This window comes from Columba livia, chromosome 1, assembly GCF_036013475.1.
Source record: "Columba livia isolate bColLiv1 breed racing homer chromosome 1, bColLiv1.pat.W.v2, whole genome shotgun sequence".
NCBI classification, from domain to species: domain Eukaryota; kingdom Metazoa; phylum Chordata; class Aves; order Columbiformes; family Columbidae; genus Columba; species Columba livia.
In genome coordinates this window covers 13,280,134-13,302,666 of record NC_088602.1, presented here as the reverse complement: position 1 = coordinate 13,302,666, position 22,533 = coordinate 13,280,134, and the positions used below count along the sequence as shown (strand labels likewise).

Below are 22,533 nucleotides of genomic sequence, written 5' to 3'. Positions count from 1 at the left end.
TAATCTTTGCACAAGTTTCTGTTATCCTATACAGACCAGTAGAAATACAGATATAGTGCTTGGCTGCTCAATATTACAAAAATACAATTAAAAAAAATAATCAATTTCTGCACTTTACATTAGCACAGTAACGTCTGTGTAAAAGGAGGATTCACATTTTTGAATGTAACTCATGTTAAGCCCAAATTTCTAGGCTGAAACCTCACATCCCTTCTGCCTGTGCTGACCCTGCAGTCGGGGGCAGCTCTGCCCCCCACCTCATCTGCTGGCCCCTCATCATCACCCAGACCAGGGAGGTGTCACCACAAAAAGCGCCCTGCATGGGGCACAGCGCTGCTGCAAACACCACCTTAATTTAGAGCAAGTGCAGCTTCCCTACAATTCATTCAACAGGCAAGCCGGCTTTATTATTTTTCAACTATAAACAGATAATGTGGGTCCTTCTATACATTCTGTTAATAGGAAATTCTTTACATTATTAACATAATAAATAACATTTACTCAGCTGTGCAAGTCAAGAGTGCAAAATGAACCGCACCACTACCAAAGTAGATAGCTCATCAAAGCACGTATTTCAAGTTAAAAGCAAGATGCCAGGACTGAAAGGCATGATTGAGGCACTTGCAGTTTAAAACCTCTGGTTTCTCTAACTCCTTCACCACCCAAAGCTGTGGACTAGGACACATATTATCCCTTATCCTATAGCTTTTTCATAAAGTAGGATTCCTGTAGAAAAATGTCACTCTTCCAACCTGTAAATAATTCGATCAATAATTAAGCAAAGTAACTTGGAAAAGTTATTTTGCTTCTTTTCTGAGTACTCAACTGTTGCCAGTAATGCTGACTAATGCAATGTAGCAGATAGGAAAAGCTTTTTGAGCTCCATAGGAGGGTTTAGCTCTTCTCCCTTCAACACTGAGTAACTGCAGCTGCACACAGAGCAGAGCTGACAAAAGCCCTTCACACTCGGGGTCACAGCATCATTTTCAATGAGGCACATCTTGAGAAGCCTCCACACAGTTAACCAGTGCAGAACGGCACTGGCACATCCGCACACCAACCCACAGAAACGTGGTACTTGGGCTGCTGAAAGAAAAGAGAGGGACTGCTGGAGCCATAACATGAACTGGTGGAGACCTATGGTTAGATTTGGTGTCTGGGTGCCTTAGAAATGGAATGTGTTTTAAGCCAGACCATAATATACATACAATCAAACGCAAGGATGGAGAATTCAGGGCCCATATTTCAAAAAGTGCACTTGGCATACAGTAGTCTCACACAGCAAGACCAGCAGCTGCTTTGTATCCAGATGTGAGAAGTCTGAGCGGGACAGTGTCAAGCACATCTCCTGCAGCACAGTCAGTAGTCCCAGCTGATATCGTCTTTCTGCAGTGAAGTCTGTATGGTCTGCATGTCTCGCAACAACTGAAGGTTCTTCCGACTCTTCTCTCCAGGTCTCACTTTGATGGGACCAGCGTTCTTTCCCTTTGTGGTTACTGTAGTTGTTACTCTAACTTCATTAACAGGGAACCTGCTGTCTTTTATTTGTTTAGCAGAAGTCTTTCTGGACTTGCATTCTCTCTTTAGTCTCTCTAGCTGAAAGAGAAAGCCGAAGAAAAACATTAAGCAGTGACCTTGTTTCAGTTTATGTTGGACAATGCTTCCAGACAGCTGAATTACCCCCCCACTCGCCTCACCCAGCTAAACAAATGGATGCCCCCAAGTCATCCTGAAAATAAATACTTTGTTCTTCTTACAGAGCATTTGTATTTGCATTTTCAGAACTGTGTTCAGCTTATAGGCTGAACGAGGTTATTTCTTTAAAAACTGACAAGTTGATTATGGGGAATGTCTCCATCACAAACATAATAGAAAGTTATATATGATATGAAGTTGTTTTGTCACTGTTACAATCCACTGATTAAAATAAAATAAAAACAAATTTTCTACACACATACTAGTGATTTTAATAGGTAGTCACTGTCAGAGATGTAGCTTTACAAAGAACAGCGAAACTCCGCAGGGGCGCAGAGCTGGTACCCACACACAGCACTACAAATCACAGCTGTACGACTCGGAACTCGGCAACAAAGACTGAGCTGGAGTGGGGAGTGGGACAGAGTCTTTGTGTGCAGACACACTTGTGCTCTCAAACTGCAAAATAGGGGCTTCTACAGTTCCCCTCTCTCCAGGGCTGGCGCTCCCTCCTCCCCGTCACAGCACGCAGCAGTTTCCCTAGAACTGCTGTGGACAGCCAGAGGCCTGCAGTATCTGCAGAGCCCTTACTACGGGGAGCTCCTACACATCTGTTTCTCTGCAACAGTTCCTCTGAAGATCGTAAGAGATCAAAGGTGAGTAATGCTTCTGTCTGACAACACGTAACGTGCCCATTCTGGATGTCAGCAGCAGCGCTCTCAGTGCGTATTTTGTGCGTAAGTCACGTCAGATGAGGGTGAATCTCAGTTCATATGAACCGAACTCTTTGGAATAATTTTAGTTAAAATGAATGATGATTAGCGAAAATAGCGAATAAATAGGTTATATAGCTTTGAATGAACAGGCTACACTAATGCAAAACATTTTGAAAGTTGTTTTAAACTGAAACATACCAGGTTGCGTAAAATGCAAATCAAAACAAACAGGCCATCTACTCGAAGCAAAGGGGAAGTGCTACAAGATTCAGCTCCGCCATGGAAGCCCTGGGAATCGAGGTCTCTCTCTGAACACAGGTCAGGTTACCGTAAGCTCAGTGTGAGGAACAGCATTGCACAAGGGCTTTCCCCCTCGACCTGGGCAGCCGGTTGTCACCAGGGACCTCCCGCAAAGCAGATGCTTTGGTTCAGCACAGCTGTCTGACACAGGCCAGGAGGGAGCGTGACTCATCAGGGCACATCGGATATCCCACCAGGAATCTCTCCCGGGCAGAGCGCTGGGGGCCCAGGCAGCTCTGCCTTTCAGCCCCACAGGCTCTTTCTCATCCTGTGCATTGCCCAAGCAGCCCATGCTGTGTCTACAGAATTAACAGCCATAGGATTCACTATTGTACAGTGGATGATCCTTTCCTTGTTTTGGGGATGAGTGTAAAAGGCAAAGCAAGAACAGATGTGAAAGCTCTGCCCAGGACAGAACGAACAGTGGGCACAAGGGCGACATGGTCAGACAGAAAGGATATTCCTGCAGAAATACTGACAGAGAAAGATGGAGGCACACAGACTAACCTGGGGACATGCAAGCTAAAGCTAAGCACTGCTGCTCTGCAGGAGTCATTTCTGCTTTATTCCATTGCTGCTAGATAAGGATACAGTGCAAAAACAAACAAAGAAAAAAAAAAACCATTTAAGACAGCAATTCTACAGAAGCATGAACATAATCAAAAGTACCTCACCTGCAAGCGATGCCTCTGGACTTTGCTGATCTGGTCTGCCTTGGCTTCCATCTTTTCCACCAGTGCCTCAAGCTCCCTCTCCAGATCTCCCCTCACTGCAACAGTCGGGGCTTCCTGGACAAGCTTTGAGAGCTGCTGGTGATCACTGGCACGGAATTCAGACAGAACAAAGCACACATCAGGCTCCCTTGGCTTCTAGTGCTTGTACACCCAGTTCAGAAACAACACTTCTGGGAAACCATAGCATCAGCAGCCACACATGTTCAACATGCCATAATGAACCAGCAAGAACTGTTTTGCTGGTTAGCAGCATTATTAGAGCAGCACATCCTGGTGGCAGACTGCTGCAGCGTTAAGTCTTGGTAACGTAAGGAGCTTCACACATTCAAAATGATCAAATAACCCCCTGAGGGCACAATCCCAGCACTCATCCCATTACTGTTTTGTGTATCTTTATCTACCGCAGTTGTGCGGTGGGATAACAATTCATGTTCTATTAAAGCGGGACAAGCAAAATGACTCGGAAAGCCATCCTTCAACAGAATATTTGTCCATTGCACCAGGGGCTGCCACTACACTTCTCCCCAACCTCACAAATTTGATACTGCTGCATATAAAAACTGGTATGCAGTTTAGACTGTTTATCAGAATTTATTTTTAACTGCAAAAATAAATGACAACCTTCGCAGCCAGCAGAACAGAGAGATTATACGCCAGAGACTTCCCAAAACTAGGTCTTTTCTCAGGAAAAACCTTCCAACTTTAAAGCAAAGGCTAAAAATATATAGCATCTACATTCATAATCTGCAATAGAGAATATGCCCAACTCACAAACTCATCTGCCCGAATTCATCTTGTAAAGTCAGCAGCACTTCCGAGAGCTCTTCCTGGGATGAGGAGTATTCCTTTGGCAGAGAGGACCTTCTGCTTTTGCTGGCAGGATGACCAGTACTGACGGATTTTGCTAGTGGAGTATCATTGACCACACGACTGTTACACAAAGCTTTCGTGTGTTGTTTCATCAGGTGCAGGACGTGCTGCACATTGGCGCCTACTGAATGACTGGGACTGGTGGACTGGAAAGAAAACGGAAAGAGACTTCTTTTGAGTGGCATTGTCAGTGACCTACTCGATAACAATGGGGAACATTCAAAAAAAATAACATCTTTGATTTGAGGCCAAGAATGTATATTCTGTTTGCCTGAATATACACTAAGAAGAACAGCTCGCGAGCGGCACAGAGAAGACCATTTATGGAAGCGCCACTTCAGCAAGTTATCAATATTCAACAAGCCTTTTGAAGACAAACGGGAAGAGTCAAAGACAAAGAAAAGCTCTGACCGCTGGGCGTCAGGAGCGCACAAAGCCAAAGCCGCTTCAGGAGCTGCAGCTACTGAGCAATAATGAGTCTTTGGAGGCAGCAGCTCACCTTCCCCGCTACAAAGGGAACATCGCCCAGACACAGTCTGTAATGGGGCTGCGCAGCGGGGTGGCCTGTGAGACCGCGTTTCTGGAAGGAAAGCGGAGAGAAATGTTTTTCAAAGATGACACTACAGCAAACCCATTTTCCCATTGCTTTGTAATAAAACAGGCAACGTATCCCCATGACTGCATGCACACACCCTTATTTAACTGCTCAGTAATTGTCCTTCTCTTCCCCCCATGTTACCTTCTCTGGCTGTTTAGTTTTCTTCCTGGGTTTTCTTGCCTTTGGAGAAAGCAGTGGTGACGCTGCTTGAATCAGTAGTCTGTTGGTTTCCAGGCCTGTCTGAAGCTTTAGTTGAGGGAACAAAGGGAATTATTGGAATTTTATTTACAGGACTAATCAGAGACAGAGTAAGCTGACAATTGCAAAACAACAGTTTTTAAAATACAGGCTCTCTGTAAGCAAGGGCTGCAAGTTTTTAGCACGTTTCTGCAGTTCAAGGTCAATTTAAACATTAAATAAGAATACTCCTGTGATAGCACTACTCATCACTAATCCTATTGAGTTAGAGAATTAGTCTTACTGCATTACTGCGACACAGACAAGTGCCAAAACATCAGCTAGGCTTTATGCTTGACAAAATATTAGGGAAGTCAAGCCACCCAAACCTGCTTAATTGATCCTGTAGCACACAGTTAACAGACATTCCTTCTGATCTATTAAATTTGACAGTAAAAACCAAACCAAAACACCAACAAAAAAACCCCAAGCACAACAACAAACAAAACCCCACTTCTTGGAAGAGTTAAGGTTAGGATTCTCACTATCAACAGTGAGCTCAATCCGCTTCACTGTTCCTTCTAAGAGGAAGCTAAGGCTTGGCTTTAGAAATCACCTCTTAACCAATCTCAACTAGAAGCACTCAGAGAACAATTATTCATGATTAATTTGAGACACTCTGCCCCTCCAAACTCAGGCAAAGGTTAATACTACAGCCTAATACGTTACTAAATAACTTGTTCAGCATACAGTGAATGTGTCATGCACTCCAAGGTTAGGAGACCGGTGTCCTCATGGGCTTATAACCAGTAGTATATCACCTCTTTGTTTACCTCCATCTACAATATTTCTAGTTACAATTAGGGAGCACCCTTGCTGACCTTTATCTATTTAAAGCAAAGATCCTCATACATCCTCAACTATGGATTAGTCTGAATTTCTACTCTTTCCCAACTAGCTTCTTTTATTGAAGAAATCAAGCTTTAGTGCATAGGTGCTGGTAGGAAAAGGTTTCCAAAAAGCTCAGAGAACTTCAGAAAATTTGGCAACTCAGACAGGAGAGGAAAAAAAAAAAACAACCCAAAAAGCAAAGAACCACACCACTAAAATAAGGTCTTCATTATTCTGTATATGGGATGCACTTTCAGCAAGTTAGGCTGAAAAGCTGATGGAAAGGAAGAGTTAATTACAGCACACACCAGTACAAAAGAAATTTCCTGTTGGTTACCTCAGCTGCTTTTTCCTGAACAAGCTTCCTCGCGTGTTCTTCCTCCTGAAGCTTCTGTTCCAGCTCTTTCATCTTTTTCTAGTCAAAGTTGAAAAAAAATAATAGCATTGTTAGTGAAACAATTATTTTTTTTCATGTAGCAATACTAAGAGCTTGAGCTCTTAGTCTATCAGTTCAACTTACAACCTCAAGCTAAGAGAAGACTTCAGCATTAGAACGATTGCTGATGGTTTGTCTGCATAGGTATAAATACAGCAGTCAAGTGCTTATGTTTAAAACTTCATTGACTTTTTATTTTTACTTCTGCAATTGGTATCTAAGTCGCAGCCTACAGGCAGAGCGATCCATAAGCCTGTGTTCGGCTTAAAAATAAACCCAGAACGTAGTTTCGTGTACATTGTCCTGAAAGATTTTGTGCTACAAAAGGGCCAACAAAGGTATATCATATATCATTGTAAGCTGAGAGAAGATTTATTTAGAGCACTAAATGTATTTTTGCTAGTATCTGTAACTTAAATGCTTGGAAATGAGGAATTTTTGAACATCTAGCCACCTTCTTAATAAAGAAGAGGGAGAAAAGTTTATAGGATGCCTCTGAAATATCTTTAAGCAATTCCATATTTTTATGGTTAAAACCACGTAAGAACTCTTTCAAAAGTCCTTTTAAATGGAAGAGTCAAGGGAAAGGCACATAGTTCTTTGTAAACTCTCCAACAAGACGAAAACCTTGTTTAAGCAGGATAACACTTACTTAAACTCCCAATGTGAAAGTTTTCAAATAACTTTCTGATTTTAGACAGGAGAGTGAAAAAAACAACTCAGAGCTCCAGGACACAAACCAACTTCCCTCCTCTTCCTCCATAGACTGAGAATTCACAAACCCACTAATCAAACTTGAGGCAGAAAAGCACAAAACTCAAAGTAACAACTATGTTTGCGCACTTCTGTTTGTTTATGAACCCACTACTCTGAAGTACTAAACGTTTCCATTCTGCTTCACTTCAGCATTAACTGCTTAATGTAATCAGCTGTTATATAAAGGTGTTAAAAGGCAAAACCCTGGATAAACATTGAGTACAAAGGCACTATATAATAGGAGCCAACTTTTGCTATTGAATAAAGGAACCCTTTCGATTTTCACCTTATTCATTCAAATCAAACACATTCCAGGTAACTTAAAATCATCATCTGCACTTTACAGCATGTGACACAACTCTTGATTTCCATGTGGTAAGTCTCACACAGATCTCTGTTTGACCTTTTCAAGTATGACAAAAATTTTAATATGAAAATGCTGCAGCAAATCTTCTGATTGAACTGAAGACGACATGAAGCTGGGCCAATGCTTTCACACTGAACTGAACGAGTATTCCCTCAGCCAGCTGTTCAGCTGCAGTGCGCAGCTCAAACTGCACAGCAACACTCTCTTACTGCATCATCAGTGACAGACCCTGCTAGAAATTATCTGCACAAGTTACATTCCCAAAATAAATTGTTTCCTTGCTTATAGAATAAAGTATTACTCAGATTACTGGTCCATCACTGGGAGCAAGAGCCCAGAGGGCCACCTAACAGCAAAGACAGACACTCTGCAGCCATGCTGCCCATCACCAAACACAACACGGCACGGAAAGGGCGCTGCAGCTCAGCACCGAGCTGCTTAAAACACTCTGCTCAGTCGCCAGTAGCCACTGCAAAAAATGTAATTGAAAAAACAGAAATATTTCATTGTTTATTTTTGCCTTTTCTAAAGGAAATTAAGTTTCATGCAATCACCTCACTCACAGAATCATAGAACAGTTTGGGTTGGAAGGACCTTCAAAGCTCATCCAGTCCAACCCCCTGCCATGAGCAGGGACATCTTCACCCAGATCAGGTTGCTCAGCGTCCCATCCAGCCTGGCCTCGAATGTCTCCAGGGATGGGGCATCCACCACCCCTCTGGGCAACCTGGGCCAGGGTTTCACCACCCTCATCACATAAAATTTCTTCCTGATGTCTAACCTGAATCTCTCCTCCTTTAGTTTAAAATTATTGCCTTGTCTTATCACAACAGGCCCTGCTAAAAGTCTGTCCCCATCTTTATTACAGGCCCCATTTAAGTACTAAAAGGCCGCAATGAGGTCTCCCTGGAGCCTTCTCTTCTCCAGGCTGAACAACCCCAGTTCTCCCAGCCTGTCCTCCCAGCAGAGCTGTTCCAGCCTCTGATCATTCCTGTGGCTCCTCTGGCCCCTCTCCAACAGGTCCATGTCTTTCCTGCACTGAGGGCTCCAGAGCTGGACACAGGATTCCAGGTGGGGTCTCACCAGAGCGGAGCAGAGGGGCAGAATCACCTCCCTCCACCTGCTGGCCACGCTCCTTCTGATGCAGCCCAACATACAATTTGTCTTCTGGGCTGCAAGTGCACATTGCCGGCTCATGTCCAATCTTTCATCCACCAGTACCCCCAAGTCCTTCTCAGCAGGGCTGCTCTCAATCCCTTCATCCCCCAGCCTGTATTTATTGATACAAGGGGTTGCCCTGACCCAGGTTCAGGACCTTGCACTTAGCCTTGTTGAATGTCATGAAATTCATATGGCCACATTTCTCGAGCTTGTCCAGGTCCCTCTGGATGGCATCCTGTCCCTCAAACAACTTTAACCAAAGCAGACAGAAAGGTATGACACCTCAAAGATACAGAGCACCTACATTTCATAAAAACTGGCTGCTGACTTAAGCATCCAAATCAGTTCCAGAGAGGAAATGTCTGCAGTGTGAAGACAGCTCTTATCTCTGTGCTTCACTACCTTGCAAATCACCACCTGCTGAGCAGCTGGGCAGTCAGGATGTCCCCAGCTGGAGCAGGGCAAGTGTTGCTTCTCACCACCTGGCAATTAGAGGATGGAGGAAAAACTAGAGATGTAGGTCAGGTACAGCCACAACTGAATCCAAGGATTTGTTACTTCTGCTGTTCACAGAATGATGGGGTTTTAGTAATTCTTATTGTTAACATTAAGATCAATTACTACCAACTACAGTTTTTCAAACATATAATCTACACACACATTCAAATTCTAGGCCCAACTGACCCAACTGTGCTTTGAGGGAATAACCCCATCCCTTTACTCCATCCTCAGACACAGACTCGTTCAGACTCTCAGTCAGCTGTCCAGAGACTGAACTGCAGGAGTACAGTCGTCACAAACACACACCAGAAAACACTTTGAGGCAAGTACTCTAGTTATGAGTCCCTCACATGAATAAGAGTATCGGCATTTCCTTTTCACAGGCAATATTAACATTGGCAAGTTGCCCATGGATGCTCACGTAGAAACACAGCCTGCAAGCAGAGGCAGATGGCCCTGTTGATCAAAAAATGTCTCATGACAGCGAAGTGATCACAAAGAAAAAGACCTTTTGTTAAGAGTTAAATCCAGATTTCCTTCAGTTCCTAGAATTGATTCAAAATTGTGTGAGTTTAACACCCAATTCCACCAAAATAGATATAGCTGTGACAGCTACTAATGCCTAAGGATATTGAAGAATAATAGAAATCTAGTTGGACTCAGGAAAAAAAAATAGAACAAAAAAAACCAACCACAATAAAAAAGAAATGTTATGTTGAAATTATAGCCAGGCACAAAAAGACAAACAACCCAGCCCACCAAACTCCAGCTGTTAGCAGTGAAACACTTGGTAAAAGCCCTTGAGAAGGAACTCATGTTACTGAGCCAGTTATTTCAACCCTGGAGGGGAACCATGGAGGAACCTGCTGCTCCTTTTAGTGAACAAGGCCCAGGAGACACTTTTCTTGCTTTGAAAGTTCAGCCCAGGTAAACAACACAAGCACTTTTATTCCACAAATGCCACTTCCCAAACGAGGTGTCAAGATCTGAAACAGCTTGTCCCAGCTGCCTTGGGTCAGGGACACCCAAGAACAGCTGTAGTGTCTAAAGGTCTGCCAGCACACCAACTAGCTAAAGATTTACCATCAAACACCTCCTTATGTACTCCTGGGAAAATACCACCTACTTCCGTACCTGGCAAGGGCTGGTGTGCAGGGTGCCCACCCTACAGTTTTGACAGGGCCCACCATCAATACCACCATCTAATAATGTACTGTCTGCCCCTTTGAGACAGAGGCAACTTGCAGGTGGAAGCCTCTCCCTGGTGAGTGTTCTGTACTTCCATGCTTGGGAGTCTCTCTACAACAGCAGAAAGAGGTAGAATGTGGACCAGACTTCAGAAGCCAACACCACAGATAGTACACAGAAAGAATGACCAAGGACAGTCATGTTGGACTTGTAAAAGCTACTGAATCAAGAGGAATCCTGAACATGCAGACTGGTTCAACCCCACTGGCAGCCGGGCAGTGCTAGAGGCCCAGCAACGCTGGGCTCCGAAATTCTGCACACAATGTAACTTGTAACAATTGTGTTTCTTAAGGAGGAGGGCATGTGGCTAAAAGAAAAAACAAACATATCAAACCCACACAAGTAAAATCTGGGTCATAACAGAATATAACTGCATTCAGTAGAATGCAAGGAAACTCAGAGGTTGGGAGCTTAGGAACACACACAATCCTGCATGCCTGAAGGAAGCTGATGGGAGACCTTACCGCTGTCTACAACTACCTGAAAGGAGGTTGTAGCATGGAGGGGGTTGGTCTCTTCTCCCAAGTACCAAGTGATAGGACAAGAGGAAATGGCCTCAAGTTGCACCGGGGGAGGTTCAGATTGGATATTAGGAAAAAATTCTTCCCGTCAAGGGCTGTGGGGCATTGGAACAGGCTGCCCAGGGAAGTGGTGGAGTCACCATCCCTGGAGGTGTTTAAAAGGCATTTAGACGAGGTTCTTAGGGACACAGTTTAATGGTGGATTTGGCAGTGCCAGGTTTACATTTGGACTCTGATCTTAAGGGTCTTTTCCAACCTAAACCATTCTATTGTTCTATGCCTATGCACCAACTAACCACAAAAGAGGAACAATAACTGATACCATTAAGGCTACACAAAGTGTAGTGACCAAAAGCCTACCTGGCCATGCAGACTTTCAACAATAACTGCAAGTTTTTACAAGACCTCAGCTTCAAAAAGGTGTTTAGTTGCTGTCTTTCTCTACAGAATAAGATTTAGCTCAGCTCTGTCATTGATGTAGAGCTATAAAGTGCTGATTACAAGAAAAAAGATAAATCTGATATGGTATCTGGTACAAAAGACATACCTCTGCTACAGATTGCATTGTAGTAAGTCTGCTGTACTCTTTTTCCAGCATATCCAGCTTTTCCAATTTGGACTGAACATGTGACTGATCAAGAAGACGATCTCTCTCCAATGAACCCTTGAAGGAAAAAGTAAAAAGCAAAACAATTATAAGCACAATAAACCAAGACCATCTGTAGTAAGCCTTGTGTGTGCAGCACAAAGGAGGCCCATAAACACTCTAAAGGAACTACTGCTGCTTCTGTGCAATTTTCAATGGTGCTACAATTAGGGAGCAAGTGCGCCACTCGTTCATCGCTGTTGGGAACCTCACACACCACCAGATTCAGATAAGAGAGAATTCTGCAGAGTCTTTCCTCCCTCCAAACCGGATGCAGTAAAAAAACCTCATTACTCCACTATTAGAGAGAGCTTTCTTATTTTTTTTTTTTCTTCAGAAGAAGAGCATAAAACACAAAAGTGAGGTTGTTTTCTTTTCCAGTGGCACATGGGTATAACACTGAAGCACAAGGATAAGCTACTGTAGTAAGTCAACCATGTCGAAAAACAATTTGTTAACATCAGAGCCTGATATTGTCTTATAGACAGATGCACAACAGAAAATACCAGGGCCCTGATAAGACTGGGAATTTTAAGCAGGGAAATTATCCACCCCAAAGTATACAAAGGCCAGCTGAAATACAAATCCACACTTAAAGATATTAAAATTACAGTAAGTGGGAAAAATCATGACACAGTTCATGATTTTTATAATTCAACCCTGCGATAAACCTTGAGAACGCACCTGTTTCTCCAAGAGCTGTGACTTCTCATTTTCTGTGTGCTGGATCATTTTTCTCATGTAGTCCAGCTGCTTCTCCAAAAGGCTGCAGCGAGACTCAGCAGCTGCCAGCTGAGCAGCCAGTTCTGAACAGAGGGCAGAAAAGTGAAATCACGCACTGCTCTGTCCCTGGGATTTTTTTTTTCCTGTTTTCGGGACCGTCCCAAACCAAACAAGAATAGGACCATCTAAAGAAACTCGCAGATTAAGCCTAATGAACTTCTGTATGCATGCAAATCCCTGAAACAAAGTAGGCTTTTAAAATTATTTCTTCATAACTTCGTGTGTCACTGCAAAGTAGAAAATGCTGAACAAAGTAAATTAAAACAGTTTTATGCATTAATAAAAATCAAGTTTCATCCATATCAGGGTTCTGTAATATTTATAAAAAGTTCGCAAACAACCTTGATTTTTCTTTGACACTTCAGTCTTGTCGTGCTCTTTGTGTCGCATTTGTTCACTTAGTACTTTTTTATAGTCTGCTGTTTCCCTGCTGAGGTGTTTCACATTCTCCTCCGCCTGAAGCCGTTCCAACTCCAGCCGACGAATTTTTTCCTGGAGATTCTTCAGAGCAGAAAATATTGCTGTAATTGAACAAGTACCTTTCGTTAGATACCATTAAATCACCACTTCAAGATAACATTGAATTTGAAATGTTTCTTATAAAAGCATGTTATATGAGAAAGTCAGAGTGTTCCTTACCAGCAGCCACAACTCCTTCCAGGAATTAAGCCCTGCTTCCCTTTAAACCATAACTGATTCTAACACTACTCTCAAATGAGTAGATGCCCTTGGTGCACAACTTCATCTGACACATCTGGGAAAGATGCATCCATTTCCCAGAACAAGGCACATAAGTATTCTGTAGATTAAATGCAAATGATGCATCTTCTGACTCTTTATCAAAAGGAAATGAAAGGTAACATCTAGACAGTTAAAGCGGTGGCAGTTCTCTATATTATTATTCCTCTACAAGTGCATGCTAGCACAACAAACACACAAACACAACGGTTCCATGTGCATGGTCACAGAGCAGAACAAAGGTTACCTATCAGAAGGGCTATAAAGTGTTTATTTCTCCAAGTGGCAGCTCTTTTTTGATTCTTCTGGTTTGCACTTTTGTTCCCCTTCTCCCCCCGCAAGACATGCATCTCCTTTGTGCTGAACGACTTTCCCTCTTTCTGTTCCATTATCTGCTTTAACAATTACTCAACAAAGCCTTTATATATTCCTCACCACTAAAAGAAAAGCAGTTGTAATAGAACTCGCATCACCTTGCAATTAGACCATCTGCTGGTAATCTGATGTATTACATCTCGTAGCTGTATTGTTTAATTCTGCAAAGGGAACCACCCTTTCCTCCGTACAGTCCCGCTAAAGTAAACCACAGGAACATCTGTACAGACAGCTCATATAGCCGACTAACCTGCAAGGCCCCACTCCTTTGTGCTTAAGCCCACTCTAGAGAAGGAACGCACCACCTTTGTTACCCAACACATGAGCACAGAGAAGCTGGGACTGTGTGTTTGTTTGAGCATAATTCTCAGAATGAGTTTCCCAGAGTAGAAACTCATCAAATCTTGAAATGCACAATAGCACATTAGGGTATCACATCAATAAAACTACCTGCTTTAAGGTAACTGTTAAGTAAATGAGGTTGACAGCAGTCACACTTAAGAAGTTACAGATCTTGGCCCTGTTTGCAGGATCAGTCACTAACTGCATCCTCTTTACTTAGTTACTGTTATCAGGATGCAGCTGAAATGGGCATATCTGAGACTATAAACAGCTTTGGACTGTTATCCTGAGAGATAAATTGAAGTCTCTGTATATTTCTAATGATGACTAACAAAATAGAGCAATGAATTAATTCAAACAATGAACAGATAAAGGTGAAACCAAACATAATGACAAGTACCAGTCAGTCAGCCTTATTAGAATATTAAACCCGATTATGTATGCTGAGACACACCCACACATAACACAAAGAATTTCAAACCAAAATAAGCAGAACTTTCTATACTCCACTTCAGGATTTATATATATATATATATATATATCTATATATATATCTATATATATATATATAGATATATAAATAGATATATAAATATATATATATATAAATATATATATAAATATATATATATATAAATATAAATAAAATTAGGGGAAAGGAGGAGCAGTAAGGACCCCAGGAACAATCAAATCTACTTTCCCATCTGAAGTTAATTCCCATATCCTTAACCTTACCGAAATATACACTCCAGAACACTTTTGCATTTTTAAAACCTATGCAAGAACATTAAGAAATTGGATCATCTGCCAGTTGAATTTAATTTTCAGTATGTGTTCATATTTAAACATTTTTTTTTAAATAAAGACATTCCATCATTTTTAAAAAGGGATATAAGTTACCAGATTGTCTCCCTCTACCTGTACCTATTTCAGAGTTGGCAGACTCTCTGCTTGAAAAAAGCTGCCGAGTAAAAACTCAGAAGTCAAAAATTTGTCAGTAATACAACAAGCAACACAACTACACAAATACACCTGCAACAGCAATTCATAAGGATGTTTTCTGCACATCCAATTTTTTTGTTTGTCACAAAGCTCCTTTAGTTTTCTGTCAATGGCACTCTCAAAACTGATGGCATTGAGCATATGAGAACATATACCTACATTTTAAATGGCACTTGAATAACTGAGATTTCATCTACCATGTCATTAACATAGAAGTTTCTAATACTTCAGACATAAATTATGTTATTGGAACAGGGACTTCAGCCTATCATACTGATTATTTTATTTAGTTTGAGTAATATAAGGATTCATCCTACATCTTTCTCATGTTTCTCCCTAGAAGGACAAAATAGAGTTTTTCACACTCTTAAGCGTCCAAGCAACCCCAGTCTTAAAGGGAATATTTCTGCAGTGACCCTGAGCAAACCGCTCACACCAGAGGATCAGCCCTGCTCTCGCCTCCCAGCAACCCGTGCTGCCTCCTCTACGTACCCCAAGGCAGCTCCAGAGCACATCTCATCGCATGACCAGCCTATTCACGAACATAACAGAATCATTTCAGTTGGAAGAGGCCCTCAGGATCATCAAGTCCCACCATAACCTAACCTAACTCTAGCACTAAACCCGTCCCCAAGAACCCCATCTAAATGCCTTTTAAACGCCTCCAAGGATGGTGACTCCACCACTTCCCTGGGCAGCCTGTTCCAATGCCTGACAGCCCTTTCTGTGAAGAATTTTTTCCTAATATCCAATCTGAACCTCCCCCGGTACAACTTGAGGCCATTTCCTCTTGTCCTATCACTTGGTACTTGGGAGAAGAGACCAACCCCCTCCATGCTACAACCTCCTTTCAGGTAGTTGCAGACAGTGATAAGGTCTCCCCCCGGCCTCCTTTTCTCCAGGCTGAACAGCCCCAGTTCCCTCAGCTGCTCCTCATCAGACTTGTGCTCCAGGACCCTCACCAGCTTCACTGCCCTTCTCTGAACTTTCTCTAGTACCTCAATGTCCTTCTTATGATGAGGGGCCCAAAACTGAACACAGTACTGAAGGTGGGGCCTTAACAGTTCCAAGTACAGTAACTAACCAAGACTGCTTTTGTTCGTGTCACGACAGGCAAGACAAATCTGTTTATCTGGAGATGAACAGCAGAATCAGAGTGGGAAAGATGGGAGAAGGAATGGCCCAGAAACAAGGAAGAACAAATGCGAGTAAACCCTCCCCCTCCGTGATGTTGTAAGCTCTGAGTTCAGCACTGCACTGAACTCTTTTCTGCATACTGTAAGTCTCCACTGACACCATAAATATTCTTGCCACACCCTTTGTCCACTGCAAACTTTCCCATTTCAACATGGCCAAACTTCTTCCTTTGCTCCAAACCGTTCTGGGGACTAAAGTCTCCTTATTTCAAACTCAGGAGAGGAAAGGTTGAGGGAGAAGAGGACTGAAGAAGGGACAAAGAAAACATGTCAGGACAATTTCACAAAGTACTCAGCCAATTTTACAACTCTCTACTTCTGAAGGGGACCATCTTTCTCCAGCTGCAACATGACCTTTTTCATTAGGTATTCTTCAGAAAGGTAAGCGCAAAGGACCTACAAAATAAGTGACCTGCACGTTACTGGGAAGTGATAAAAGGATAAAATACTGAAACCTTTGTAGATGGGGACATACAGTATTCAACACAAGATTTGGAAACAGGCAAGAAAACAACTTTGCTGGACTATTACCTCTGCTGTTGCTTTCAGGATATGGAATTACCGGTTTCCCTGGAGAGCGCATCAAGTCTGAATTAATAAATGGCTTGTACTTCGGATATTCTATAAATGAAGTTGCAGAGAGTCCATCTGTGGCTGATGTAGAATTGAGAGTTTTATGCAGATCATCCTGAAAAGAAAACAAGACAAAGCTGTTTTTCAGCACATTTGTTTCTTTGTTACAATATAAGAAAGTAGAATCCAATTATATGATGTGTAGAAGTATTGTTATAGGAGACTCTAATACCTCAAAAGCTGTATTTATTTTTAAATATTTTTTCCATACTAGTTTACCAATTACCACTCTGGTTTTGTATTTATAGTGTCTCTTATTGTGAGAAGGTAACACAGCAGTCAGTTGGAAAACAGCTGCATTCTTAACTCCTGATTATACTTACTGCACATAAGACACCACATTAAGGTGGCCCAGCCTGATAAAGCACACCCAGGACCACAGTTCCACATCCACTCATCCCACTTTATCAGCTCGCTGGCTGTAGATGGGGCAGGGGACACACTCTCTCCTCCCCTCCCAGCTGCACAGTCCCAACCACTCTTTTCCACTGGCTTCAATTAATATTTCCCATCCTTCCCTTCCCACCACCCGCAGCTCCAGACAGCTCTCAGAAGCAGGGTCACCCACACCACATCTCTCCCCGCACCCTGTGTCACCCTCCCAGACGCTTGCTGTGTCCTGGGTGCTGCAGTGACCAGAGGGGACCATCTAGCTGAGCTGGGCAGCCTGGATACCATGAAACCATGCGCTTTTTAACAGGATTCTCCTAAGCAAAAAGGGCCAGAGCACCCATATATCGCATTTACGGTTTTGTTTCAAAAAATTTCCAATTTGTGTATATGTATTAAGAAAAAAATGAATGCTTATTTTTAACATGCTAGAGTCATTTCTCTCAACTGTACCCACCACTAAACAATCCCAGTAACAGAATCTGAAAGTAACCCAAGAGCTGACAGCAGATCCAATGCTCCTACAGCTTCCCACAGAGTATTTACTTCACCAATTTGACAACTGAGCAATGGCAGTGGTTTTTAAAGCTTTGCAAATACCAATTATTGGGAGCATACCGTGACCTAGATTAAAATACAGAAAGTACTTGTGTATCTCACAGCAAATTAGGTAAGAGCCCAAAATGCATTATGAGGAACAAAAATAATACAGGGGAAAAAAAAAGTGTGTAAGTTATTTAAAGTCTATATACAGCTAATTTCCCCTTATAAACAAAGTGATTCACTACAGACAAGAAAATTAAGACCCAAAGTACCCTGAATGTATCGATCAGTGTTTCTACGCACAGTTTTATGAATGCTTTGCAGTTTGTGTTTACAACATTTTCCTACACAACATAAGTGCTTTTCTTGGAAAAGCTGCAGTTGCACAAGAACTTTTGCCACCACAGAAAGTCAATTACAACACTAATCCCTAATTAAGAATATATTAATAAAAATATTTTGACCAGATTTTTGTCTGTATGCGTATACATACCATTTTATGCTCAGCAGCCATATTGGTCTAGCTTGATAGAATATGTAACGTTAAAACCTGATGAAAGCCTGCTAGGTGCTAACATTAAGACCTAAACCTCATTCTTGAAAAAAATACCATCAGCGCTATGGGATACTGAATTGCTGAACACAGAATAATTGAGAAGACCAAATAACAGAGTAAAAATGAAATGAACAAACAAAAGTACTTTAGGCAACAGAGCAACACAAACAGCAGAAACTATTGATTCAAATATCAACCTGCTATTTTTATCTGATATGGATTCAAATCAAAGGTACCCAATGAATCAGCCAAAAGAAAAGGGGAACGAGTATGAAATCAAAGTCAGGCTATTCCAACCCCACATCAGGTGTAAGTAATACTTATCTAAGCAACTGCAGACGAAGCGAACAAAAAAGCAATGACAGCATGCTCCAATGCTTCAACACCAAGTTACATACAGCAAAACAAAAAAACAAACCCAGGCTTTCACCTAATCACGTCTTCTGAATTTCACCTGGATGTAGGGTACAGGCACAGATTTGAAGAGTGTAACAGTCAGTATAGATATCTGTTTGAAATAAATACTGAAAAATTTGTGCTGAAATATTACCTCTGTACAGGCAATCATTCTTTGCTTCAGTCTAAATAATCACTGGCTACCAGGTATATTTTCCTTATACATTTAAGAAAAATACTGGTTTTAATTCTGTTTCACAAACAGTGACTTCCAAATGCACCTGAGTGAAAAATTGAGAAAGCGTATGAAGCAGCTTCAAGGAATTTCCCATCACAAATCTCCAACTCAAATACCACACCAATTCGTTGCTCTTCACTTTCTCTCAAGTCATTACAAGTCATTGAAGTCTGTTTCTGCTCACAGGAGGTCTCACGGGGAGCATCACACTGTAATGCTCAGGAAAATCTTGAAACATAAAAAAATACATATGAAAAATCAGGGAAATCTATACATTTGTTCTGAATCTCAGCTAGGCCACATTTGCTAACTAAATCTCCTCTCTTTCTGGGTATTCCCTGTAGCCTTTCCTTCCTTAAGCCACACTAAAGCCTCATTATTGTAAACAAAGCAGCTTAGCGGTCCCACAAGAAGCTGAGCACACCTGCACTGTGCAACAGGAGCAAGCGGAGCACATTCAGCCTTCTGAGGATGTTACCTTCCAAAACTCACTGCTGCTACCATTGCTCATCACCTGCCTACTCAAGCACGCAAATGGGAACATGAGAACCATGAGGCAGCGACAGCCTGACACACCGGCAGCACCCAGCGACCTCCTGAAGCTCCTGAAGACTGAACACAGCAGGGGAAAAAATACACAACCTCATATGGAAAGTTTTCAAACAAGAATCAGCAACTTGGGGCAGAGGTTCACTTTTCAATCCAAGCAACTTGTGTAGGTAGTAGGAACAACCCACCATAACATTGTTACTTCTGTGTTGCACACCGTGGAAAGCCTTCCCAAAGGTTATTGAACTCAGTGGTGTACCAAATGTTTTCTGTAAGGAAAAGTAAAAAAAGCTGTATGGTTTTCTCATTAGCATACAGAATTCGGCTAGATCCCTGGGTAGTAAAAATAATGATGATTTATAAACGAACTGTAGAACTAAAGAAGCAGAAAAGTGCAGAAAAACTCTCAAGCAATAACTGCAGAAAAAAAGCAATGACGGCACCAAGTCAATGCCTTTGGTACCGGCACTTTGGCACTGGGAAAAAGGACTAAATTAGAGTGGATATGTTGCAAGTTCTTATATGGGTGCCCAGAACAGAAAAAAAATAATAACAGGGGAAAAAAAATTGAAGCTTGGTAATACTTTTAATGACATTCAGTTGCTGTTATTCTCCATTAAGAGGAAGAAAAAAAAGCTGAAATAAGATAAAATTATCTACAGACTGGGGAAAAAACAAACAAAAACAGAATAATCAGGTACTGAGTTCACTAAGCATAAAATATCCAAGTAGCCAGTTACTGAAACTTTCCAAACACCCATTTTGGAGGGACAATCTCAATTATCAGCCTGCCCTCGGCCCTCAAGAACCGCATTACGGGGAGGGGGGGAAGGACAGCCCCTATCACCCAGGGACCAACACAAGCGCTGTGTCTGCCTGATACAGACCTGAGCCAGGAGTGCTCCAAATTTAAATAACACCTCTAGTTAAAAGCAGACATTAAAAACTTAACTTAGCCAAGCTATTGCATCAAATCAGGGAAAAAAAAAATTGTTGGCACAACACAGTATTTTTTGGTAAAGTTTCTGCTGTGGGATGCCAGATGCATTAAAAGCAACTATTTTCAAAGTTCAGGAAGCATAAAGTTTGCTTTTTTCCCTTTTTTTCAACACATACAAAAAGTCTTCATTGGGCAGCTTATTTCCTGCAAGTTTTGTTCTACTAACTCAATTAATTAAACACCCTACATGCATCTACTTGAGACTAAAACTAGTTTATTGACATCTTTTTCTATGCATATTAAAAGAAATACCAGTCAGGAAGGGTTTAGGAGTCCTCAAATCTGTCACCCCTCTTGCTGGTGCAGGTGTAAACACAGGACCATGTTGCAGAGGAGGAGACACACAAGAGGACACAGAGCGGGGTGCTCACCAAGCAGCTATTGGGACCCCAATCCACAAATCCTCACAAGACATATGTTGCACATTTATCAGTATTACATAAGTCACGGCCACTTACAAAGAAAAAAAAAAGCGACCAAGAAAAAACCCACTTGTCTTCGGATAGCTGCAAATGTCAAACTGTCAAATAAGAAACCCAGCTGGAAATCTCTGTTCCAGGCGATGAGACGGCACAGACAGGAGCCTCTGTCTGCCCAGCTCCGCAGAGGCTGTGGTGCCTGTGCCCAACAAGCCACTGGTTCTTCATCGCTCACCAGCAGAGACACGAGCCTCATCACTTCTTAGGTGCATGGGAGGAAATTCTTAGGTGGAGGAGGGAATTCCAGTGCCCTGCTAGGTTACACCCTCCAGCAACTGCTCTTGTCTGTGAGCAGTAGCTTAAACAGTAATAGTGAAATAATGCTGCACAAGATGGCTCACTGAGGGAGACAGCCTTTGCTATAAGAATTGCACACATTAAACAAACGAGGCCTTAGGTCAAGGTTATTGTGCTTTACAAGAGAGCAACAGCATCCTAAAAAACAACTGTTATTGTGTGAAGGGTATAGCAGGAAACAGCGTTTGACCTTTGCCTGTGAGTAGAGATCTTGACTAAACGTGGTCACTCTTGCTGTAGGTTTCTTTTATTTGTTTGTTAAATCCTCCCTGTGCTGCGCAGGTGATGATTTTGCAGTGCCTCTCTAAATCTCTCAGTACAGAAATTTCATAGCGGTTTCAGTGCTTCAGGTGAGAAATGTTAAGCAGCCTGCTAGCAGAGCTTTCTGGTTTTATTACCTTATGCTTATTTGCTCGGATGAAATGAATAATCTTCTGCCTTGGCTGGATTAGCTCTGTAGAGGCACCATAAGCACCCAGTGAAGCAATTCGTGCCCCGCAGCCCAAGGACAGGGACACGCACCAGCCCTGTTCCGAGGCTCAGGGAGCCGCTTCGCTTTGCGGAAAAGCGGAAACCAAGCCCGTTACCCGCTCTGCTCCTCACGCTGCCGTAACGCGCCTGCACCTGCACAGGCGAGCGTCCAGCCGAGCCCCCGGAACACGCGTTTACAACGACACGAGCACAAAACACTTCTGAAAACAAACCGAATCACGTTTCCTTCGCATTCGGTTACAAACACGCTCTGCAGACACCGGAAGGGGACAGTAAGAGGTTTAAATGGCAGAGTACCTTTCTCCTTTCCCGTCTCTTTTCGAAAATACACGTGTGTGTATGAAGGGTTTTCACACAGATGTATACAGACGGCGCTTATGGACGGCTCTCACCGTCCCCGCGGCTCCGGCACGGGCAGGCCCCAGCCCCGCACCGCCCGCCCGTTCCCTCGCACAGCCCCGCTGCAGCGAGGCGCAGGCCCGGCCCAGCCCGCCTCCCCCGCCCCGGGCCTCACCGTGCGCTGCTGCCCGCGCGCCGCCGCCATGTCCGCCGGAGCCCCGCGCTGGTGCGTGTTCCTTTAAGGCGCGACAGCCGTGCGGCGGCAGCACCGTTCGCGCCGAGCGAGTCCCGGCTAACTGACACCTCAGCTGACCAATGGAAAGGAAAGAGCAAGAGGTAAACCCCACCTCGAAGGAGCAGGAGCCGTCGTCATAGAGTCAGGTTTGAGTGACAGGTGAGACACCCAATAAAACAAGAAAAACGGCGCTTCTCAGCCAATCGAAGGGGACAAGCCGACCGAGGGGGCGCAGCCTCCCGTGGCCAATCGCTTGGGCGGGGCGGAGACGTGCGGGAGGAGCGAGCGGCATCGGGATCCGTGCGGGGCGCGCAGCGCCTGCCGCGCACGCGC

At 43.0% G+C, this 22,533-nt stretch overlaps 1 protein-coding gene across 4 annotated transcripts; it reads right to left on the bottom strand.

Moving 5' to 3' along the window:
- Positions 1-385: 385 nt before the first annotated feature.
- On the bottom strand, positions 386-22,524 carry CEP57 (centrosomal protein 57). Of its 4 annotated transcripts, XM_065042814.1 has the most exons (12): positions 22,141-22,270; positions 19,547-19,627; positions 16,585-16,741; positions 12,742-12,921; positions 12,302-12,423; positions 11,519-11,635; positions 6,319-6,396; positions 5,055-5,159; positions 4,815-4,895; positions 4,217-4,461; positions 3,386-3,530; positions 386-1,596 (listed from the first exon to the last, which is right to left on the bottom strand). In XM_065042814.1, the coding sequence occupies exons 1-12, from the start codon at positions 22,168-22,170 to the stop codon at positions 1,360-1,362; spliced, it is 1,578 nt and encodes a 525-aa protein (XP_064898886.1). In that variant the 5' UTR covers positions 22,171-22,270; the 3' UTR covers positions 386-1,359. The 4 variants fall into 4 exon arrangements, with proteins under 4 accessions (XP_064898886.1, XP_064898963.1, XP_021147196.1 ...); XM_065042891.1 differs by lacking the exon at positions 19,547-19,627 and having other exon boundaries at positions 22,141-22,524; XM_021291521.2 differs by lacking the exons at positions 19,547-19,627; positions 22,141-22,270 and adding an exon at positions 22,313-22,524.
- Positions 22,525-22,533: the final 9 nt, after the last annotated feature.